Source organism: Aotus nancymaae, unplaced genomic scaffold (genome assembly GCF_030222135.1).
Source record: "Aotus nancymaae isolate 86718 unplaced genomic scaffold, 86718_ANA_hifiasm-v0.15.2.pri h1tg000048l, whole genome shotgun sequence".
In the NCBI taxonomy this organism is placed as follows: domain Eukaryota; kingdom Metazoa; phylum Chordata; class Mammalia; order Primates; family Aotidae; genus Aotus; species Aotus nancymaae.
This window is the reverse complement of record NW_026988462.1, coordinates 1,797,068-1,814,756: the sequence shown is the minus strand read 5'-3', so window position 1 is coordinate 1,814,756 and position 17,689 is coordinate 1,797,068. Positions and strand designations below refer to the sequence as shown.

Sequence of the window (17,689 nt, the reverse complement as noted above, 5' to 3'; positions counted from 1 at the left end):
CACCCAGTGGTTGGAAAAAGAAGCATTTTAATAGCCTTTCAGGTGATACATTATTTTTTGATACTACACCATAACTTAGCAAGTGGTAGTTTCTTAAAGGTTAGCTGCAATGAGGAATCTGAAACCGTATGAACGAATACTTTGGACTCTTACACTAAAGTTTATTGGTTTATATTATGGTTCAAATTGATCTTTTATCCATATAAGATTTCATAACATTATGCAGCTGTCAACTGGAAAATCCAGTTATGTAGCTCTTCCAACTGTACAGTGGAAAACTCGACTGTGTACTTGTGTGGGGGTAACCTCTCACATGGGCACCGAGGAAGGAGAGCTGTGCAAACCCCAGGCACAATTAGTGCCTGAAGAATATCTTAGTTTATGGCATTATTACTCAGTTATTTCCTTTATATAATCTTTTACATATATTCATATATTAGTTTACAGAATTAGTGCCGAAGTATAACTTACGGCTCACATATATCTAGCTTATATAATGATACTTAGTACTTATATCTAGCATACTTAGTCCCATATAATCTTTCTATATAATCATACGGGTATTGTAGTTGGAGCTGTACTGACACATTTAGTACTGATTTATATAATCCTTCTATATAACCATTTAGCAGTTTGTACTAGAAGGAATGCCTAGAGCAGTCACAAAGCAGAAGCAGTACATGGGAAAACAGCCAGACCAGGACAAGAACCAAAGATCCAGGCGGTGGCATCCCTGCCTGAAAGGGCATATGCTGTATGGCAGGCTTGGAGCAAGAGCCTCTCCTGAAAAAGGAGTTGTAGTACCTTGCATCCAGTTCCTGTGGAAAGTAGGCCTCAGGTCTGAGATCCCGCAAATAACTGAGGGAAAAGAACCCCTCTGGTGTGACCAGGTCACAGCGGCTGTATACCCTGTCAGCCTTTTCTCGCTTCTGTGCTGGCTCAAATCATCTTCCCATAAATATCTTAGAGAAGAGCCCAAGTCTGTCACCTCCCACTGCATTGGTTTACAGTGTTTTTCTATAAGAATCCTTTGAAGTCTCCAGGCCCCAGATAAGAAGTGTTGCACATGACACCTGTTGCACAGAGCCTACCTCCATGCCTCGGTGACCTAATGGGGATGGACCCCTTTTCTGTACATAACCCTCTACTGCTGCGCACAGCACGGCCCCCTACTGAGCAGGCCCAGCTCTCTGCCTAGGTGACATAATGGGGTGGCCCCCTTGCCTGTTACGTGATTATGTATGCCCTATCATTAAGCCTATAGATGACCTCACTCATGACCCTTCCCCCGCCTTGTACCCAATAAATACAGACATTTCTGGACATTTGAGGCCTCGCCTGTCTCCGCTCATAGGTGGCATGGCCCCTGGAGGCCAGCTGCTCTTCTCCAGTTCTTCAGTGTCCTGTCTCTTTACTTCTCAGATCCCACATCTCAGCACAGCATAAGGGATACCCCACAACCCTGTGGGGCCAACAGCCCTACACTTATAAGAGTAGAAAATAAAAATAATGTCTTAGCATTATTATGAAAATAGTTTTGGACTTTGCTTCACCTTAATGGGTCAGGGGTGTAGCCAACCAACAGCTTCTGCAAACCATAAAGGATGTTTTGACTATTGTTTTCCTGAAAAATAACTCGAGCAAACCTAAAGGTAAATGTAAAATGTACTTCAAGACTGTGAAATGGGCTGGGCACGGTGGCTCAAACCTGTAATTCCAACACTTGGGAGGCTGAGGAGGGCAGATCACATGAGGTCAGGATTTCGAGACCATGTTGACCAACATGGTGAAACCTTGTCTCTACTAAAAATACAAAAATTAGCCAGGCATGGTGTCAGGCGCCTGTAGTCCCAGCTACTTGGGAGGCTGAGACAGGAGAATTGCTTGAACCCAGGAGGCGGAGGTTGCAGTGAGCCCAGACTGTGCCACTGCACTCCAGCCCAGGAGACAGAGTGAGACTCCGTCTAAAAACAAACAAATAAAAAAGACTGTGAAAATGAACTTTACAAATAAGGCCTAAAGAAGCAAAGAAAAGGCATACTTTTGCCTTCTAAAAATAATGAACGTTAACATTTTGGCCCACTGGAACCTCTCTGAGGGCAGGGGCTGTGTTGATCTACGAATCTCAGATTTAGCACTGGCTGGCACTTATGAGCTCAAAAAGTTTTTTTTTTTTTTAAGTACCCCATAGCCTATCCCTTTCATTTAGCTCGGTGGTGCAGTCAATTTCCCCATAATATGCATTCTCACATAATTGTATGTATTTCTGGGGTACAGTGTGATGTTTCCATACATATAAACATTGTGTAACCATCTAATCAGGGTAATTAGCACATCCATCACTGAAACACTTGTCATTTCTTTGTGGTGAGAACATCCAACATCCTCTTCTCTAGCTATTTTGAGTCAACATTATTGTTGAGTATAGTCATCCAAATGTGCAAGAGAACACCAAAACATATTCCTCCTAACCGTAACTTTGTACCTGTTGACCAAGCTCTCCCCATCTCCCTCCCCACTAACTCTCCTTTGTAAAAGAGTAACCACTCTTTTACTCTTTTTTATGACATCAACTTAAAAAAACTTTTTAAAACGACTGCATGTTTTCAGGCTAACACTCATTTAAAAACCGTGACTTCGGTAAAGAGTAAGTCATTCTGCTGGGGTAAAAATATTAAATGGCCTGAGTCCGGAAGCTCGCGGGGCACAAGTGCAGGGTCGCTCTGCCGGGCTCGCCGCGCCTGGGACCCCCAGCCGCCCGCCACCACAGGGGGAGGGCAGGGTGCTGACTCCCGGGCCCACGACACTCGGCTCCGGTGGTGTGGATTCTGCGCGGGACCCACGAGGGAACAAAGGCGGCTGGACCGCCCGGCTCTCGGTATCCGGAAGGACCTGTTAGACCTCTCCGGCTCCCGCACCCCTCCATCTGCATCTGCGTGACCTCTCAGACTCTGCTGGACACCGGAACCCGAGACAGACCCCACTGCAGTCAAAAGCCCGCGGGGAGCCAGCTTCAAGGGACCGCCTGGAAAGACAGAACACGCGTGGAAGGCGCCGGGCGTCCAGTCTCGGGAGAGGTTTGAGGCTGCGCTCATGCCCAGCGCCGGCAATCCAGAGGAATCCGCAGCCATTTGCGTAACCATCAGGGGTGAGGTGGCACTAGACACAAACGTGAGGCTCCCGGGAGCTATACCTCCGCTGCCCGAGTGCCATCCCTTTTTACCTCACGCGGGTCTGGCAGCCGTCATTTCTACCTGAAGAGCTGCCCCTCCCCTCCGGACGCACTTCCCTTCCCCGGCAGGAAGAAGAGCGCTGACCCAGGGGGCGCACGCCCCTGGCTGCGCATGCGTTATTCGTCAGCGGCGAGTGGCCTCGCAGCGCCGGATTCACCGCCCCGCCTGGAGTGCGCCTGCGCGGTCGCCGGGGCTTGCACCTCAGCTTCCCCTCCCCCTGGTCCCCGCGGGGGCTCCAAGCCCGGCGGGACCATGTTCACCAGCACCGGCTCCAGTGGGCTCTGTGAGTACTGGCCGCCGCCGTCCTGGCTGCCCCTACACGCCACCCTGGGCACCTCCTTGAGGAGGCTGTGGCAGCGGGGACCCGCGGGTTTGCCGGAGGTGGTGGGGCCGACTCTCCAGACCCGCGCCCGAACCCTGCTAGTTCCTGGCCTAGGGGGTCAGCGGAAACCGCCCTCACTTCGGCCTGGAGGGACGAATGGGGACCGCCGGCCCCGACCCTACCTGGTGTCCCCAGGTGCAATGGTCAGGAGTCTCTTGGGGCCGCTGCAAGTGGGCTAGTGCCCTGGTGTTCTCTTGGGCCGGCCCCAGGCCCTTTGCGGCGCGAGTGCAGCGCTGAAGGAAGGGGCCGTCCCCCTCACCTTGCCCCATTCATTTAGGCTCCCGGGGGACGGAACTGATGCCCTCCGTCCGCACCTACAAAGTTCAGCCTCCGCTTTGGAAGCTGACCTCTCAGTTTCACTTGGATGTGTTTCTTCTCCAGGCTCCAAGAAGAGTTTTTAGACAAACAAACACTGATGAGAGTGCTTTCAAGTGGAGGGAAGTTAGGAAGTCGTGGCGTGGGAGCGCAGCTGTGCTGCTGATTATTGCTGTTTTCCTGGCGTGTTAGCGGGGGGCAGCAGGTAGGGGGCGGAGAAGTATTTTTACAGCCAGTTAAACGGCTTTTCTCATTGACCCAGAGTATGTGGAATTGACTTTCGGTAAGGTAGACTGCGTGTTAACAGTTAAGCACGGGTATGGCAACGGAAAACAGCTCTAATTTTGCAATTTTCATATGTCACTGTTCATACTCCATGTGAAGTTAATGCTGTTGGAGGACAGAAACATCTGACATTTCCAAATACTAAAGATCTGTTGGGAATGTCATGAATCTTCTGAGAATACGTGTCTTGTCTTATAGTCTAACCGTGAGTTAGTATCAGAGCCACAGGCATAATTTTAAATTTTCCTCACTTCTCAACTTCTCAAGTTTTGAAGTGGTTTCAATATTTACAATTTCCTTTGTTTCATAATTAATTTGATTCATGGCATCTTTCATGCATTGATCCCAGAGTGTGTTACCTCTACTAATTAATCTTCCCCAAACAACCCTTTAGATAAAGAACCTTATGACTGTAGTTGAAGCTGACAGTTCAAGAAGGTGGTGTGGTTGTCCTGGGATCACACAGTGAGCCAGGAACTGGTAGTTAAGAAATTCGTGGTAGAATTCTTCAATTTCAGTTGTTCTTTTAGCATTTTGATCTATCCTTGCTGGCCAAAGTATAAAAAATTAAAAGGGGAGTCTGTTATTGGTTGCTGTACTGTACTAGCCGTGAGATTATATTGGCCATGTGTATTCAAAGTTGATACAGGGTGACTGTGGGGAAGATAATTATCTATGGCACATGGTGGTGAGTGTTGAATTTTAGGAACCAAATTGTTGCCCAGGGAGAGGCCTAGGCCTGGATCCCCTCTGCAGCTGTCTTGGCCTGTTTCTAAAATTAAGTGCTTCTGCAGTGTAAGAGTTGTTGGGGCTGGGCTCAGTGGCTCACGCCTGTAATTCCAGCACTTTGGGAGGCCAAGGTGGGCAGATCACCTGAGGTCAGGAGTTCGAGACCAGCCTGACCAACATGGAGAAGCCCCATCTCTACTAAAATCACAAAATTAGCTGGGCGTGGTGGTGCACACCTGTAATCCCAGCTACTTGGGAGGCTGAGGCAGGAGAATTGCTTGAACCCGGGAGGCGGAGGTTGCGGTGAGCCAAGATCACACCATTGTACTCCAGCCTGGGCAGGAAGAACTAAACTCTGACTCAAAAAAAGAGTTGTTGGGATGGCAGTTCCTCAGAAGGCTGTGTCTTACATGCTCTTTTTACAAACATTTTGGACATCTTCTCTGGACCTTGAAGTGGGCTAGGTGCCGGGAACACAGCAATGAACAGTTCCTGGTCTCAGTGCGTGTGGTGCCGACATTGGAGTTTAGGCATAGTTTTCCAGGACTGGTCATTAGAAAAGGCTGTGCGTCAGCTTTAAATTTTTTTCTCTGGAGAAGCTACCCACTGAGGGGGATTTCATTTATTTTATTCTTTTTATTTATTTATTGAGTTGGAGTCTTGCTCTGTCACCCAGGCTGGAGTGCGGTGGCAGATCTTGGCTCATTGCAACCACTGCCACCGGAGTTCAAGCGATTCTCGTGCCTCAGCCTCCCAAGTAGCTGGGATTACAGGCGCCTGCCATCAAACCTGGCTGATTTTTGTATTTTTAGTAGAGACAGTGTTTTGCCATGTTGGCCAGCATGGTCTTGACCTCCTGACCTCAAGTGATCCTCTGCCTCTGCCTCCCGAAGTGTTGGGATTACAGGCGTGAGCCACCCATGATTTCCTTTAGATAAGTTGAGGGACCCTTTAGTAAATCAAAATTCTGATCCTGAGTAAGTATCTGAAAGAAGGATGATCCGTGTGCATCCCCCATGGGTGGTGAATAACAGTCTCTTTCCAGGGAGAAATCTCTGCTATTTCCTACTACCTGCATGTTTCTCATGTTTTGTGGTTAATAGATAATAGTGTTTTAGTGTTAAACTTGCTTTTCTCTCTCATCCATTCAGCGAGTGCCAGTTGAGTACACATATCAGCCACACACTGTTGATATACAGAGGATAAAGTAATGAGCAGGATAAAGGTGACCAGCATCAAACAGGCTAACAAGTCAGTATGATTCACATAGTGATAAGTAACATGAAGACAATGAGAGGGGAACTGTAAAGACCGAAGTTACGGTGGAGGACCACTTTAGCATGCATGGTCACAGAGGGTAGCCAGGAAGGTGACATTTGTACTGAGACCCAAACGGTGTGAAGGAGCCAGCCATATCGGAGTTTATTGAAAACTCTTCATTTTGAAGAAAGGGACAGCAATACAGTTTCAGACACAGTACAGTTGAAAACACTCTGCTGTGCCTGTTTCAAGTGCTTGAAACTATATTGCTGTCTGCCCACTCATGCAATTATGAGCAGGTAAAAGTGCATAGGATTAATGGTCTTGACTCACTTTAGATTCCTTGCTTATTGACCAATGCTGTCACTCAGCTCTACGTTGTGTAATGTGTATATCATTTATTAATAAGCTCCAGTTCACCCCACAGTATGTTCACTGTGTAACGATGGATGCAGCCAACATTAATTGCATGTCTAATATTTTCCAGATACAGTTCCTGCCCTCAAGGAGTTCAGTGTCTATTCAGCAAAACTGTTTTAAAAAGAATGTCTGTGCTCGGTGCTATGGGTTTATTGCAGGGGGTGGGCTGGTTGTGGCGGGGTGGGGGCACAGTTGAGGAAGACTTCCCAATGTAGCAATATTTGGGCTGACTTTTGAGAGTTTGGCAGGCATCATAGGGTGGAGAAGGCCTCAGAGGGGCAGAGCCTGGACAGGGCTTGGCAAAGAGGCAGGAGGGAATGAATTAAGGATGGTTAATACTGGAGTGAGCTATTCCTAAGAGGTGTGTGGTGAAGTCTTCCAGAGGATAGTGGAAGGTGAGACAAGAACTGGGGACAGAATTTGTGAACATTTCAAACTTTAAAGTGGGGAAAAAGCAGGTGCCAGGGAAGAAAACTGAGGAATGGCCAAGGAAGTAAGGAGACACCCAGGAGGAGAGAATTTCAGGGGAGAGTGGCTGATAGCATTATACACTGCAGACATTTTCAAAACAGGCCTGAAGAGTGGTTCTGTGGGAAAGAAAGAGCCCCCCAGCCCAGAACCTTTCTGGAATAGCTTGTCCAGTAGTTGGGGAGAGAAGTCAGATTATAATTAGCTGAGGAATGAGTAGGACATAAGTGGAGACAGTGAGCTTGGAAAGCGCTTTCAAAATCTCGGTTATGAGAATTGAGAGAGGAAGTTGTGCTTAGAGGTGGCCACAGGTATAAGGGAGAGTTTCTTTAAGTTGAGAGGAGGCTTAGCTTGTTTAAAAGGTGTTGGGAAAAACCGTGGGAAGGATGTGGTTGAAAATACAGACAGGAATGACTGATAGGGCTGAGTTGTGAGGAACTGTAGGAGGTGAGGATCTGGGGCCCATGGCAGATGTGCTTCTCACTGCTGTGGGAGGGAAGAGGAGGGGTTACTCTTGGTCATGGAGTAGTGGTTCTCAAATGCTGTTGCTGTCTCAGCTGAAAAAAAATCAGTCACAGTGTTTCTGAATGTACACTTTCTTGGATCCCCCCCGCAGAGGGTCAGATTCAGAAGAGCTAGCATGAGTGTCAGAAACCTGTTATTTTTTTGTTTTAAGAAATGTGTATTTTTAAAGCCCCCTCATCCTCCCACCCCAGGACATTCTAACAGACAAACAGATTGAGATGGAGGCAAGAGGGCAACCACAGGCGGGGCAGAGAGAACAGAGTCTGGTGGGCTGATGAGAGAAGATAGAAGATAGAAAGATTCTAAAGATGTGTATTCTGGTAGGTTGTGTTAATAAAGCTGATTGAATCTGGGGAGAGGGAGGAGTCGAAGGTGACTTTGCTTTACCACTTGGGCAGCTGGGTGGATAAATAACGTTCCCAGTTACTAGAGAGGGGATGCAGAGAAGCAGGATCTCATTTCAGGAGATGAGTTCAGCTTTGCATCTGTGCAGGGTTGAGGGGTTTGCAGAATCCAGTCAGAGGTACTCAGAGGACACTTGGAGAAAGAAATCCAGAGCTGGACTGGATTGGACATGAGTAGGTGAGAGTTAGGCCATGGGTGTGAATGAGGACTCCAGAGATGGGGGGACAGTTAGGAGCTGAGGACAGACCCTCAGGTCATTCTAGTATGTAAGGGGTGGATAGAGAAAGAGGAGGCAGAAAGCAGGCAGAGCTGGGGACTTCCATAGGTGGAGCTGTGGCTCTTCCCCCAGACCAGTGGATGTGCCCTCTTCCACAGAAGTACATATCCCACAGCTCTGCTTGCCAGCCTCTGCTCCCTCCGTGTCTCCAGTCTATCAGCCCATTTGTGGCATCTCTTTCTTCGTATCTGTAGGGGTTCAGTCAAGGTGATGGAAAAAATTGTAGAATAGACACAAACCTTGGAAGGCCAGGAGGTTTTTACAAAAGCCTTGGGAAAGAATGAGCTGAGGGCAGTGGTTCTTACCCAGAGGCAATTAGGCAGAAGTAGATACAAAGGAATGTGGGGGAGATTATCTAAAGAGCTTGTTTACTCATGTGGTCCTAAGACTGACCTTTGAACATCCAGTTTGAACATCCACAGTGCATGACTGCTCTCTACTTGGTGGGGGTCAACAATGTTATTACCCACAAATGGTGTTTGCTTTAGGCCTCGGAATCTGGCCTTTAATCATTATCCGTCCCTAAGTGTGTTGACTCAAAGCCTCTGTCATTAAATCTGTACTGAATAAATGTCTGGCAAGCCAGCTGATCAGGGCCATGGCTGCTAACTCTTTACAGCACCCTCCTTGGGGTCTGTAAGCTGCCTGGACCCCTAGCCTGCTCTTTCACTGGATATCTGTGTCTGAGTGCATTAGTTGATCCGTTGCAGGGTCAGTGTCTGCCTGTTGGATCTGGCAGTATCCAGGCTGGAACCTGTAGTTCATTACCAGACTCTCAGAGACCTGACACCTCTGTCCTGCGGTGCTCATTGAGCAAAACCCTAACTTGGCATTGATTTATGGGGTCAAGTCTGAGCCCTTGGCACCGTTTCTCAACCAAGTTTCTGATATTCATTTCTGAGCTAAGTTTCTGGGATTCAGTCATCTCCCTGTGCTACCTCTGTTTTGTCCTAGGCTCAAGGCTATTCTCAGTCTCTCCCCATCTCACTCTTCACCCATCCAAAAAAATCAGGACCATTCCTCTGGGTGCTCCTTCCCCTTCCTACTCCCTCTCTCTGACTTGTTCCTCCAATCCGGAAGAACGAAATAGCCTCTATAAGGTTTGTTCTCGCCGAGTTTAAAAGGAAGAAACTGAGGCCAGCATAAGAAGATCGAATGCGAAGGGTTTATTCAGTCTCCTGGGTGAGATTCTGCGGTCGAACGGAGGGGCCAGAGAAGTCGCACGGACTCCTCTCAGACATGGGGTTTTATAGGGAGTGAAATAGCTCAATTGGTTTGGGAGAGCAGGGTGTGGGCAAAGCAGAACTACCATTGGGTATGGTTACAGGTCTTTGTTTGCATACAGGACTTGGCTGCTATTGGCTAGTAAGACTCAACTACTATTGGCTATTAAGACTCAACTGCTATTGGTCAATAAGACTTGACTGCTATTGGTTAGCAAGAGGCTAGGGTTACAAGACCTTGTTTGCATACTGGGCTCTTTAAGGGAAGGCCAGGCTGTGCGAGCATGGGAGAAGGGAACATGCCCTAGCATGTCTGAGCTTGCTCGAGCTCGTCCAGGCTTGTCCGAGCTTTCAGAAAAAAGTGGCGGAAGTTTTGCGTCCGAGCTCCCGGTGAGGCAACCGGCCTTACAGCCTCCTCCTGAGACCCACCTGCTACCAATTCTGAACTCTTTCTTTCATGTCTTTTCTCACGCCACTCCTGTTTCTTCTTTATCTTAATTCTCTCCCCTGCAGGAATGAGCTTGGCATGCGGTTTCAGCTGATGCTTTCTCCTGTGTGTGCCTTAGTGGCACCCTCTCCTAGAGTTGGGAGCCTCTGCCTGCTGCTGTGTTGACCTGGAGGGATGCATTCTTATTTAGTGAGAGGGCAGAGTATAGAGGTGTAACACACAGGCCTGGAAGTGAGACTGCCTGTACTTCAGATCCTTTATTGATTGGAAGGTTAATATGTGTGACTCCTAGAATTTTGCCATAGTAACTACTCAGGTTTAAGTAGTATCAACTGGATCCTTCTTCTGAGCCTATTCTTAGAAATACAAAAGTATAACCCATCCAACAACTCTAGCTTATATCTTCCCAACTGCTGACCACCTTCTTTCCAGCTCATAAAAGATGATCTTCCCTTATTTTTCTCCCTTTCTCACCTCCCTTCACTTTTTAGCCCCATGTAATTAGTCTGCTGCTCTTCAATGGCAAGGCCCTGTTCTGGGCTCATTGTGGCCTGCTTCTGCCCCACTGTACTAATGAGCTGCTCTGAGTGAAACTCTTATTTGATCCAAAACATTTGGTAGGGAGCCTTAGGCCAGATGCAATTAGAGCATTTTGATGAGCCCAAAGTCCACTGGTGTCAGCCTGTGGTGTGGACATTTGTCTCACTGTAGAGCTGGGTGAGCCCTCAGGACTGGTGGGGTCATTCGAGGCCTTCACTCTTCACCTTTGTTCCAGTTTAGGATCCTGCCTTGGAAACCTAAATACCCTGTCCCCTGCATGCTGCTGAAATGGACACCAATATTGACTCCTGCTCTTTTTTTGGTGGTGTCATGAAGGAGCAAACCATGTTCCTACTGACATTCTTTCTTAAGTATGCATTCAATGTATGGGAGATGATCCAAATCTTTATTTTTGCCTCTGTCTCTTTCTTTCTTTCTTTTTTTTGAGACAGAGTTTCGCTCTTATTGCCCAGGTGAGAGGGCAATGGTGCGATCTCTGTTCACTGCAACCTCTGCCTCCTGGGTTTAAGCAATTCTCCTGCCTCAGCCCTCAAGTAGCTGGGATTACAGGTGCCTGCCACCACACCCAACACAGCTTCTCCAGCTCTCTAGATTTCCTGTGTTGAAGATCGACTGTACCCTTGCTAGTCACAGATTTAGCTCATGAAATAGGCCATCAAGTCCTGACTTCAGCTTGGTGTGAGGGTGTGGCTGTACTCACAGCCCCTCAAGGGTTCTTTTCACCAAGCCCCTTCCTCCTGTCCTGTCTTTGCGGGAGGGAAGCCTCACATGTAGCCCTGATCTGACTGAGAGGACTGTGGGAGCCGGGGACTGCCTTGTACTCACTCTTGGAAAGTTCTGCATTCTGCTATGGAGCCTCCCTTTGGTGGCAGCAGCCCTTCTCTTTTGGTACCTTAGGGGAAATTCCAGTTTTATCATCTTGTTTTGGTTGGGGTTCTGTTTTGTGGGCCAGGAACCATTTGGCTCTCTTCTTTAAGGGCAACTTTAGAGTTTATACTTTTCTTCTGTTACCAGGCCTGGGTTGCCCAAACCCTGAACAGCTGCATTTACTCTTGGGGACACGCGCTTCCCCACCTGTCTTAAGTTTTTGGGGACTGCATTTTTGAAATTTCCAAGGGATATACTCTTCATAAATTTTAGTGGCCAGGCACGGTGGCTCATGTCTATAATCCCAGCACTTTCGGAGCTCGAGGCGGTTGGATTACCTGAGGCCAGGAGTTTGAGACCGGCCTGGCCAACATGGTGAAACCCTGTCTCTACTAAAAGTACAAAGTTAGCTGGGCGTGGTGGCAGGTGCCTGTAATCCCAGCTACTCTGGCAGCTGTGGCAGGGAGAATTGATCCTGGGAGACAGGTTGCAGTGAGCTGAGATCACTCCATTGCACACCTGTAATTTCAGCTACTTGGGAGGCTGAGGCAGGGAGAATCGCTTGATCCTGGGAGGTGGAGGTTGCAGTGAGCCAGGATTGTGCCACTGCACTCCAGTCTGAGTGACATAATGAGACTCTGTCTTAAAAAAAAAAAAAATTAGCTAAGAAGGAAAGCTAGGCATTAACTAGAGAGGGACAAGCTAAGGGAGGATGCTTTTAAAAAATGTTTCTTTTCGTCGTAAAAGTAACATTAACCACACTATAGGAAGTTTGGAAAATTGAGAAAAACTACTCTTAGCATTTTATTTAATTTCTTCATCTTTTCTTATTCTATACACTTAAGTTCTTGTTTTAAAATAACTGACTTTCTTATAAAGTGAGTACATGTTCATCAAAGACAATTCTGCGATGCAGGAAAGCACTAGGAAGAAATAAAGTGGCATTTATTGATGTTGTGGTGTCTGCTGTCTTTCTAGTACAAAAATGAATATCCAAAGAAATAGGTAAAAATAAATTTATCTCAATACTTCTTACTTGCTTTTATTTCACCCAACAGAATCTTTTTAAATGTGATCATAATGACCTGCTTTTTTCTTTTTCTTTTTTTTTTGAGATGGAGTTTAGCTCTTGTTGCCCAGGCTGGAGTGCAGTGGCACAATCTCGGCTCACTGCAACCTCCTCGTCCCGTGTTCAAGCGATTATCTTGCCTCAGCCTCCCGAGTAGCTGGCGTTACAGGCACCCACTGCCATGCACAGCTAATTTTTGTATTTTTAGTAGAGACGGGGTTTCAACATGTTGGCCAGGCTGGTCTTGAACTCCTGACCTCAGGTGATCCACCTACCTCAGCCTCCCAAAGTGCTGGGATTACAGGCGTGAGCCACCATGGTAGGCCCCACTTTTTCCCTTTGTCATAAGCGTTCCCCTAGGATTCTGTGCTTGCAGTATTAGGTGGTTTCTCCTCTCCTTTTTTTTTTTTAATTACAGTAATACCGAGAGCATCTTAACTTTCAGATACTCGTAGAAGTGAAAGAAGGTTGAATAAAATATGTTCTCATATAACTTTGAGTACATACTACCACATCCCAATCCCAAAGGGTAGTACCAATTTAAACTTCACCAGGAATTTAAGGGAGAAAAGATTGCTTTTCTTAAGTTATTATATTTCATTTTCAGAGAAGCCTTATGAGGATAGGTATTGTTATTTTTCTCCTCTACCAGTGAGTCTTTTCAGGCTCAGAAAATAATTTGTCCAAGATTACATAGCTGGTAGTATGTGGAGGTGCTGAGATTTGACTCCAATTTGTCTGCTTCCAAAGCCTGTAGTTGCTACTGTATCATAAAATGAAAATTTAGTCCCTTTAGTGGAAAATGGCAATGGCAGTATGACACGTTAAACCTTAGGATGAACATCTGGGAAAAAGAATTATTATTTAAATAAGGGTGCTACATGTCTATATAGTTCTTATGCTTTTTCAATCAACAACTAATAACTGAGTTATTACTAGTTTTACCGGTAACATACTATGTGCTAGGCACTGTTCTAAGCAGTTTACATATATTGACTCACTTAATTCTCAGAACAGCCCTGTGAGGTAGATACAGTTATTCTCCCCAGTTGTGGATGAGGAAACTGAGGCACAGACATTTTTAACTTTCCTAGTGAGGATCAGGACTAGGATTTGAATCCAGATGGTCTGGCTCCCTGTTCTTTGTTGCTCATTACTGCTCAACTACTGTGTTGCTCAACCACTGGGATCGTCTCAGGCGAGTGATGTAAATGGTAGCTCAGGTTGGTGTAGAGCTGGAGTCCTGGCCATTGGAAACCGCTTCATTTTGTCCTGGCAATGTGCTTTTCCCTCCTCCCCTTGGGATCATGGTAGCCACTTTCCTGGTCTCTGCCATGCTCCTTCTCATGGCTGCCAGTGCCCAAGTCTCCCTCTTCCCACGTCAGAACTGAGATCCAGTTGACCTTTGGTAGACATGTTTTATGTCCTAATTAGGATCTTTTTGTAGCAGTTAGTGCTCTACCGTTGTTTTTGTGTATCCTCCGTTTTTCTCTTCCCTTATCAAGTCATCTTCCTCTTCCAACTGTTTCCATTCTCAACCTGTCTCAATAGCAGTTTTAGTAAAACAGGTGGAACCTATCTTACATCAGGCAATTTTAAAATTGGCGTTTTCATAGCATTTTAATAAGGGAAGCTTGCTAAAGCCTATCTCATTAAAAATTTACTCTAGCATTTTTGAAGTGTGCTTTGTGAAACGTTGATACAATGAGGAACTCCTGAAGTTTTAACCCTCATTTAAATTATGAGTATAAATGAGAATTATAAAGTAATCCTATTTAAATTATGATTTTCCCCCTAGATTTTTCCCTAAGGCTTTCTAAGTTACGTTGCCATTGTTTTCAGTCATTTCCTAGAATGTAGTCCCTTCAGTGGACATGATACAGTGGGAAGAGCATGGCACTAATCTTTGGAAAGGGTTTTATAGCCAAGTTAGGTTGGGAATGTTGTTGGCTATATTGATTTTTGACATTGACAATGCAGATTAACACTTCAAAGACCCTTTGCAGCCCTGCAAAAGAGAAATCTGTTTGACTTTACTAACTCTGTTTCTAAGATTTATTGGGGGAAATAAGATAGAGGGAAAAGACATAAATTTCCATTTCGTTGTAATGCCCAGATTTGATCATTATTTTTGTATTGCTGTTGTATAATTTTTTCTCCTTTATATGTGTATGTAAATACACATTTTTAAAGGAAAGATCTGCCTATATACAGTTTCATATTCTGCTTTTTTCATTTAATCTTCTTGAGTAAATTCACTCCATGTCATTAGTAATCTTCAAAGCCAACTTTTAACATTGTCTTTGTTTTACCTTATTACAAAACTGAAACATGCTGAAAAAGTTCAAAAATTATACAGATACTGTATGTAGTGTAGAAAGGACTAGTCCCACATAATTACTCCCGCACCCACATAACCATTGTTGGTAGTCTAGTGCTCATTCTTTTAGACTTTTTCTTTGTACATGTTATTTATGCATTCTTTTTTTCTGACACATGTATGTACACATACATCTGTACATTTAGTTTTATACAGAAATGACATTCAAATATACATTTAATGTTCTTCCAACATCTTAGATACTCAAAAACATGAGTTTGAACAATTATAAATTTTTTTTTTTTTTTGAGATGGAGGTGTTGCTTTGTTGCCCAGGCCGGAGTGCAATGGTGCGATCTCAGCTCACTGCAACCTCCACCTCCCAGGTTCAAGGGATTCTCGGGCCTCGGCCTCCCAAGTAGCTGGGATTATAGGCACCTGCCATCATGCCCTGCTAATTATTGTGTTTTTGTAGAGACTGGGTTTCACCATGTTGACCAGGCTGGTCTTGAACTCCTGAATTCAGTTCATCTGCCCACCTTGGCCTCCCAAAGTGCTGGGATTACAGGCGTGAGCCACTGTGCCCTGTCAATTATAACATTCTATCGTACTAAAATATGTTTTTTGCAGTATTTTCCCATTTAGAAACACTGTTGTGTTGAGCATCTTTGTAACTAAGTTATTGATTGCATCTTTAACTTTATTTTAAAGAAATAAGCACAAATGTGGAATTATAGAGTCAAAGGATAAGAATATTTTATTTTATTTTGTTTTATTTTATTTTAGATGGAGTCTCACTCTGTTGCTTGGGCTTGAGTGTAGTGGCACAATTTCAGCTCACTACAACCTCTGCCCTCCAGGTTCAAGCGATTCTCCTGCCTCAGCCTTCTAGTAGCTAGGATTACAGGTGTGAACCACCACACCTGGCTAATTTTTGTATTTTTAGTAGAGATGGGGTTTCACGGTGTTGTCCAGGCTGATCTCAAACTCCTGAATTCAAGTGATCTGCCTGCCTCAGCCTCCCAAAGTGCTGGGATTACAGGTGTGAGCCACCGCACCCAGCCTGATTGTCTATTTGTTGTAGAGCCAGGGTTAGAAGCTAAGTCAGAAAACCTGTCCTGCTGTTTCTTGAATCTTGCATCATTTTTTGCCTTGGCATCTTTGTTTTGTTTTTTTCGCAGAATCCCTCCTGGAGTAAACTTTTTTCGTGTAAGGACACGGGTGATGAACTTTTGGATCTTGCTTGGCTATACTTGTGCAGTCCTGAATGACTGGATTCTTAAGTACCTAGTGTGGTTTTCCTCTCTGTTTGTGGGTACAGCCTTTTCCCACAAGAGGCCTAAACTTTAAATGGCAGGGCTGACTCTAGGCTCTGTTCTATGTGCAAGGCATATGAATAGGCTGGTTTGCATATAGGGTGCAGAGGTGGGGAGTAGGTGGTGGTGGGGGAGGTGGGACTGTGAGAACCCCCTGCAGTTGTCAAAGTTAGGGGGGCTCAGCGCTATCTGTGGCTTTTACTTCTGAGTGAAGCTGCCCTTCTTATTGTAAGGTTTATTCTTGCCGAGTTTAAAAGGAAGAAACTGAGGCCAACACAAGAAGATCCAATGTGAAGGAATTTATTCAGGCTCCCAGGCGAGGTTCTGCGGTCCGACAGGAGGGGCTGGAGAAGTCGCACGGACTCCTGTCAGACGTGGGGTTTTATAGGGAGTGAAGGAGCTCGATTGGTTGTGGGAGAGCAGGACTATTATTGGGCAAGGTTACAAGCCTTTGTTTACATACAGGACTTGGCTACTATTGGTTAGAATTACTCAGCTGCTATTGGTTAGAATTACTCGGCTGCTATTGGCTAGAATTACTCGGCTGCTGTTGGCTAGAAAGACTTGGCTGCTATTGGCTAGAATCACAAGACCCCACTTGCATACTGGGTTCTTTAAGGGAAAGCCAGGCTGTGCGAGAAGGGGAGAAAGGAACAACCCGAGTATGTCCGAGCTTTCGGAAAAAAGGGTGGGGGGGAATGTGCGTCCGAGCTCCCAGCGAGGCAACCGGCCTTACACTTACTACCCTCCTTTTCTGTTCCCCATCATCTGTGCTGTCATCTCATTTGGAAGTTTGAAGTTACCTCAAGCTTTCTTCTACTTTTTTGTAGCCCTCCAACCCCCTCAGTGTTCTCCTTAAGCAGATTGCTCCCCACCCCACCCTTTTTGGAGAGTTTTGAGGACTTCATTTTGGGGGAATAAATAAACTTCTTTGCAATTGGGATGGTGGAGGAAAGGCTGTTTGTAGACAGTGCGTTTGGGGACAGGTTTGAGGCCTCACTGTCATGCTTGCTCAGTGGCACTTGCACCACTGGAGATGACTTTAGACAGGGTGTGGGCTCAACAGTAAACACGATTGAAATAGAAGTCAGGTCATGACTCCCTTTTCAGTTCTTACTATTACTGATCAGATCAAAGAGAAAAATATTGATTTGGTGCTAGTCTGAAAGACCTCTCTAATAATGGCTATTTTCCCATTGTAACAAAAAGAGCAGGAGGTAATATTAGTTAGACTTTAATAACTTTGTTTTGTTAAAGGTTGATACAAAAGTTTTGACCATTAAATGTAAAAGTAAAATGGCAATTATTTTTGCACCAACCTATATCTGTGTGTGTGTGTGTGTGTGTGTGTGTGTGTGTGTGTGTGGTTTTTTGTTTTTTTTTTTGGGTGACAGTCTCACTCTGATGCCCCAGCTGGAGTGCAGTAGCGCAATCTCAGCTCACTTCAGCCTCCACTTGCTGATTCAAGGGATTCTCATGCCTCAGCTTCCCAAGTAGTAGCTGGGATTATAGGTGCCCGCCACCACACTTGGCCAATTTTTGTATTTTTGGTAGAGACAGGTTTTCACCATGTTGGCCAGGCTGGT

The 17,689-nt window shown here is 45.7% G+C and overlaps 1 protein-coding gene across 2 annotated transcripts in view; it reads left to right on the top strand.

Annotated features, from left to right (window-relative positions):
- Positions 1-3,426: 3,426 nt before the first annotated feature.
- Positions 3,427-17,689, top strand: part of UBAC2 (UBA domain containing 2) — a 179,416-nt gene continuing 165,153 nt past the window's right edge. For both annotated transcript variants that reach the window (XM_012440952.2, XM_012440953.3), the window contains exon 1: positions 3,427-3,516. In XM_012440952.2, coding sequence (XP_012296375.2) covers positions 3,486-3,516 — 31 coding nt within the window. In that variant the 5' untranslated portion in view covers positions 3,427-3,485. The remainder of the gene's footprint in view (positions 3,517-17,689) is intronic.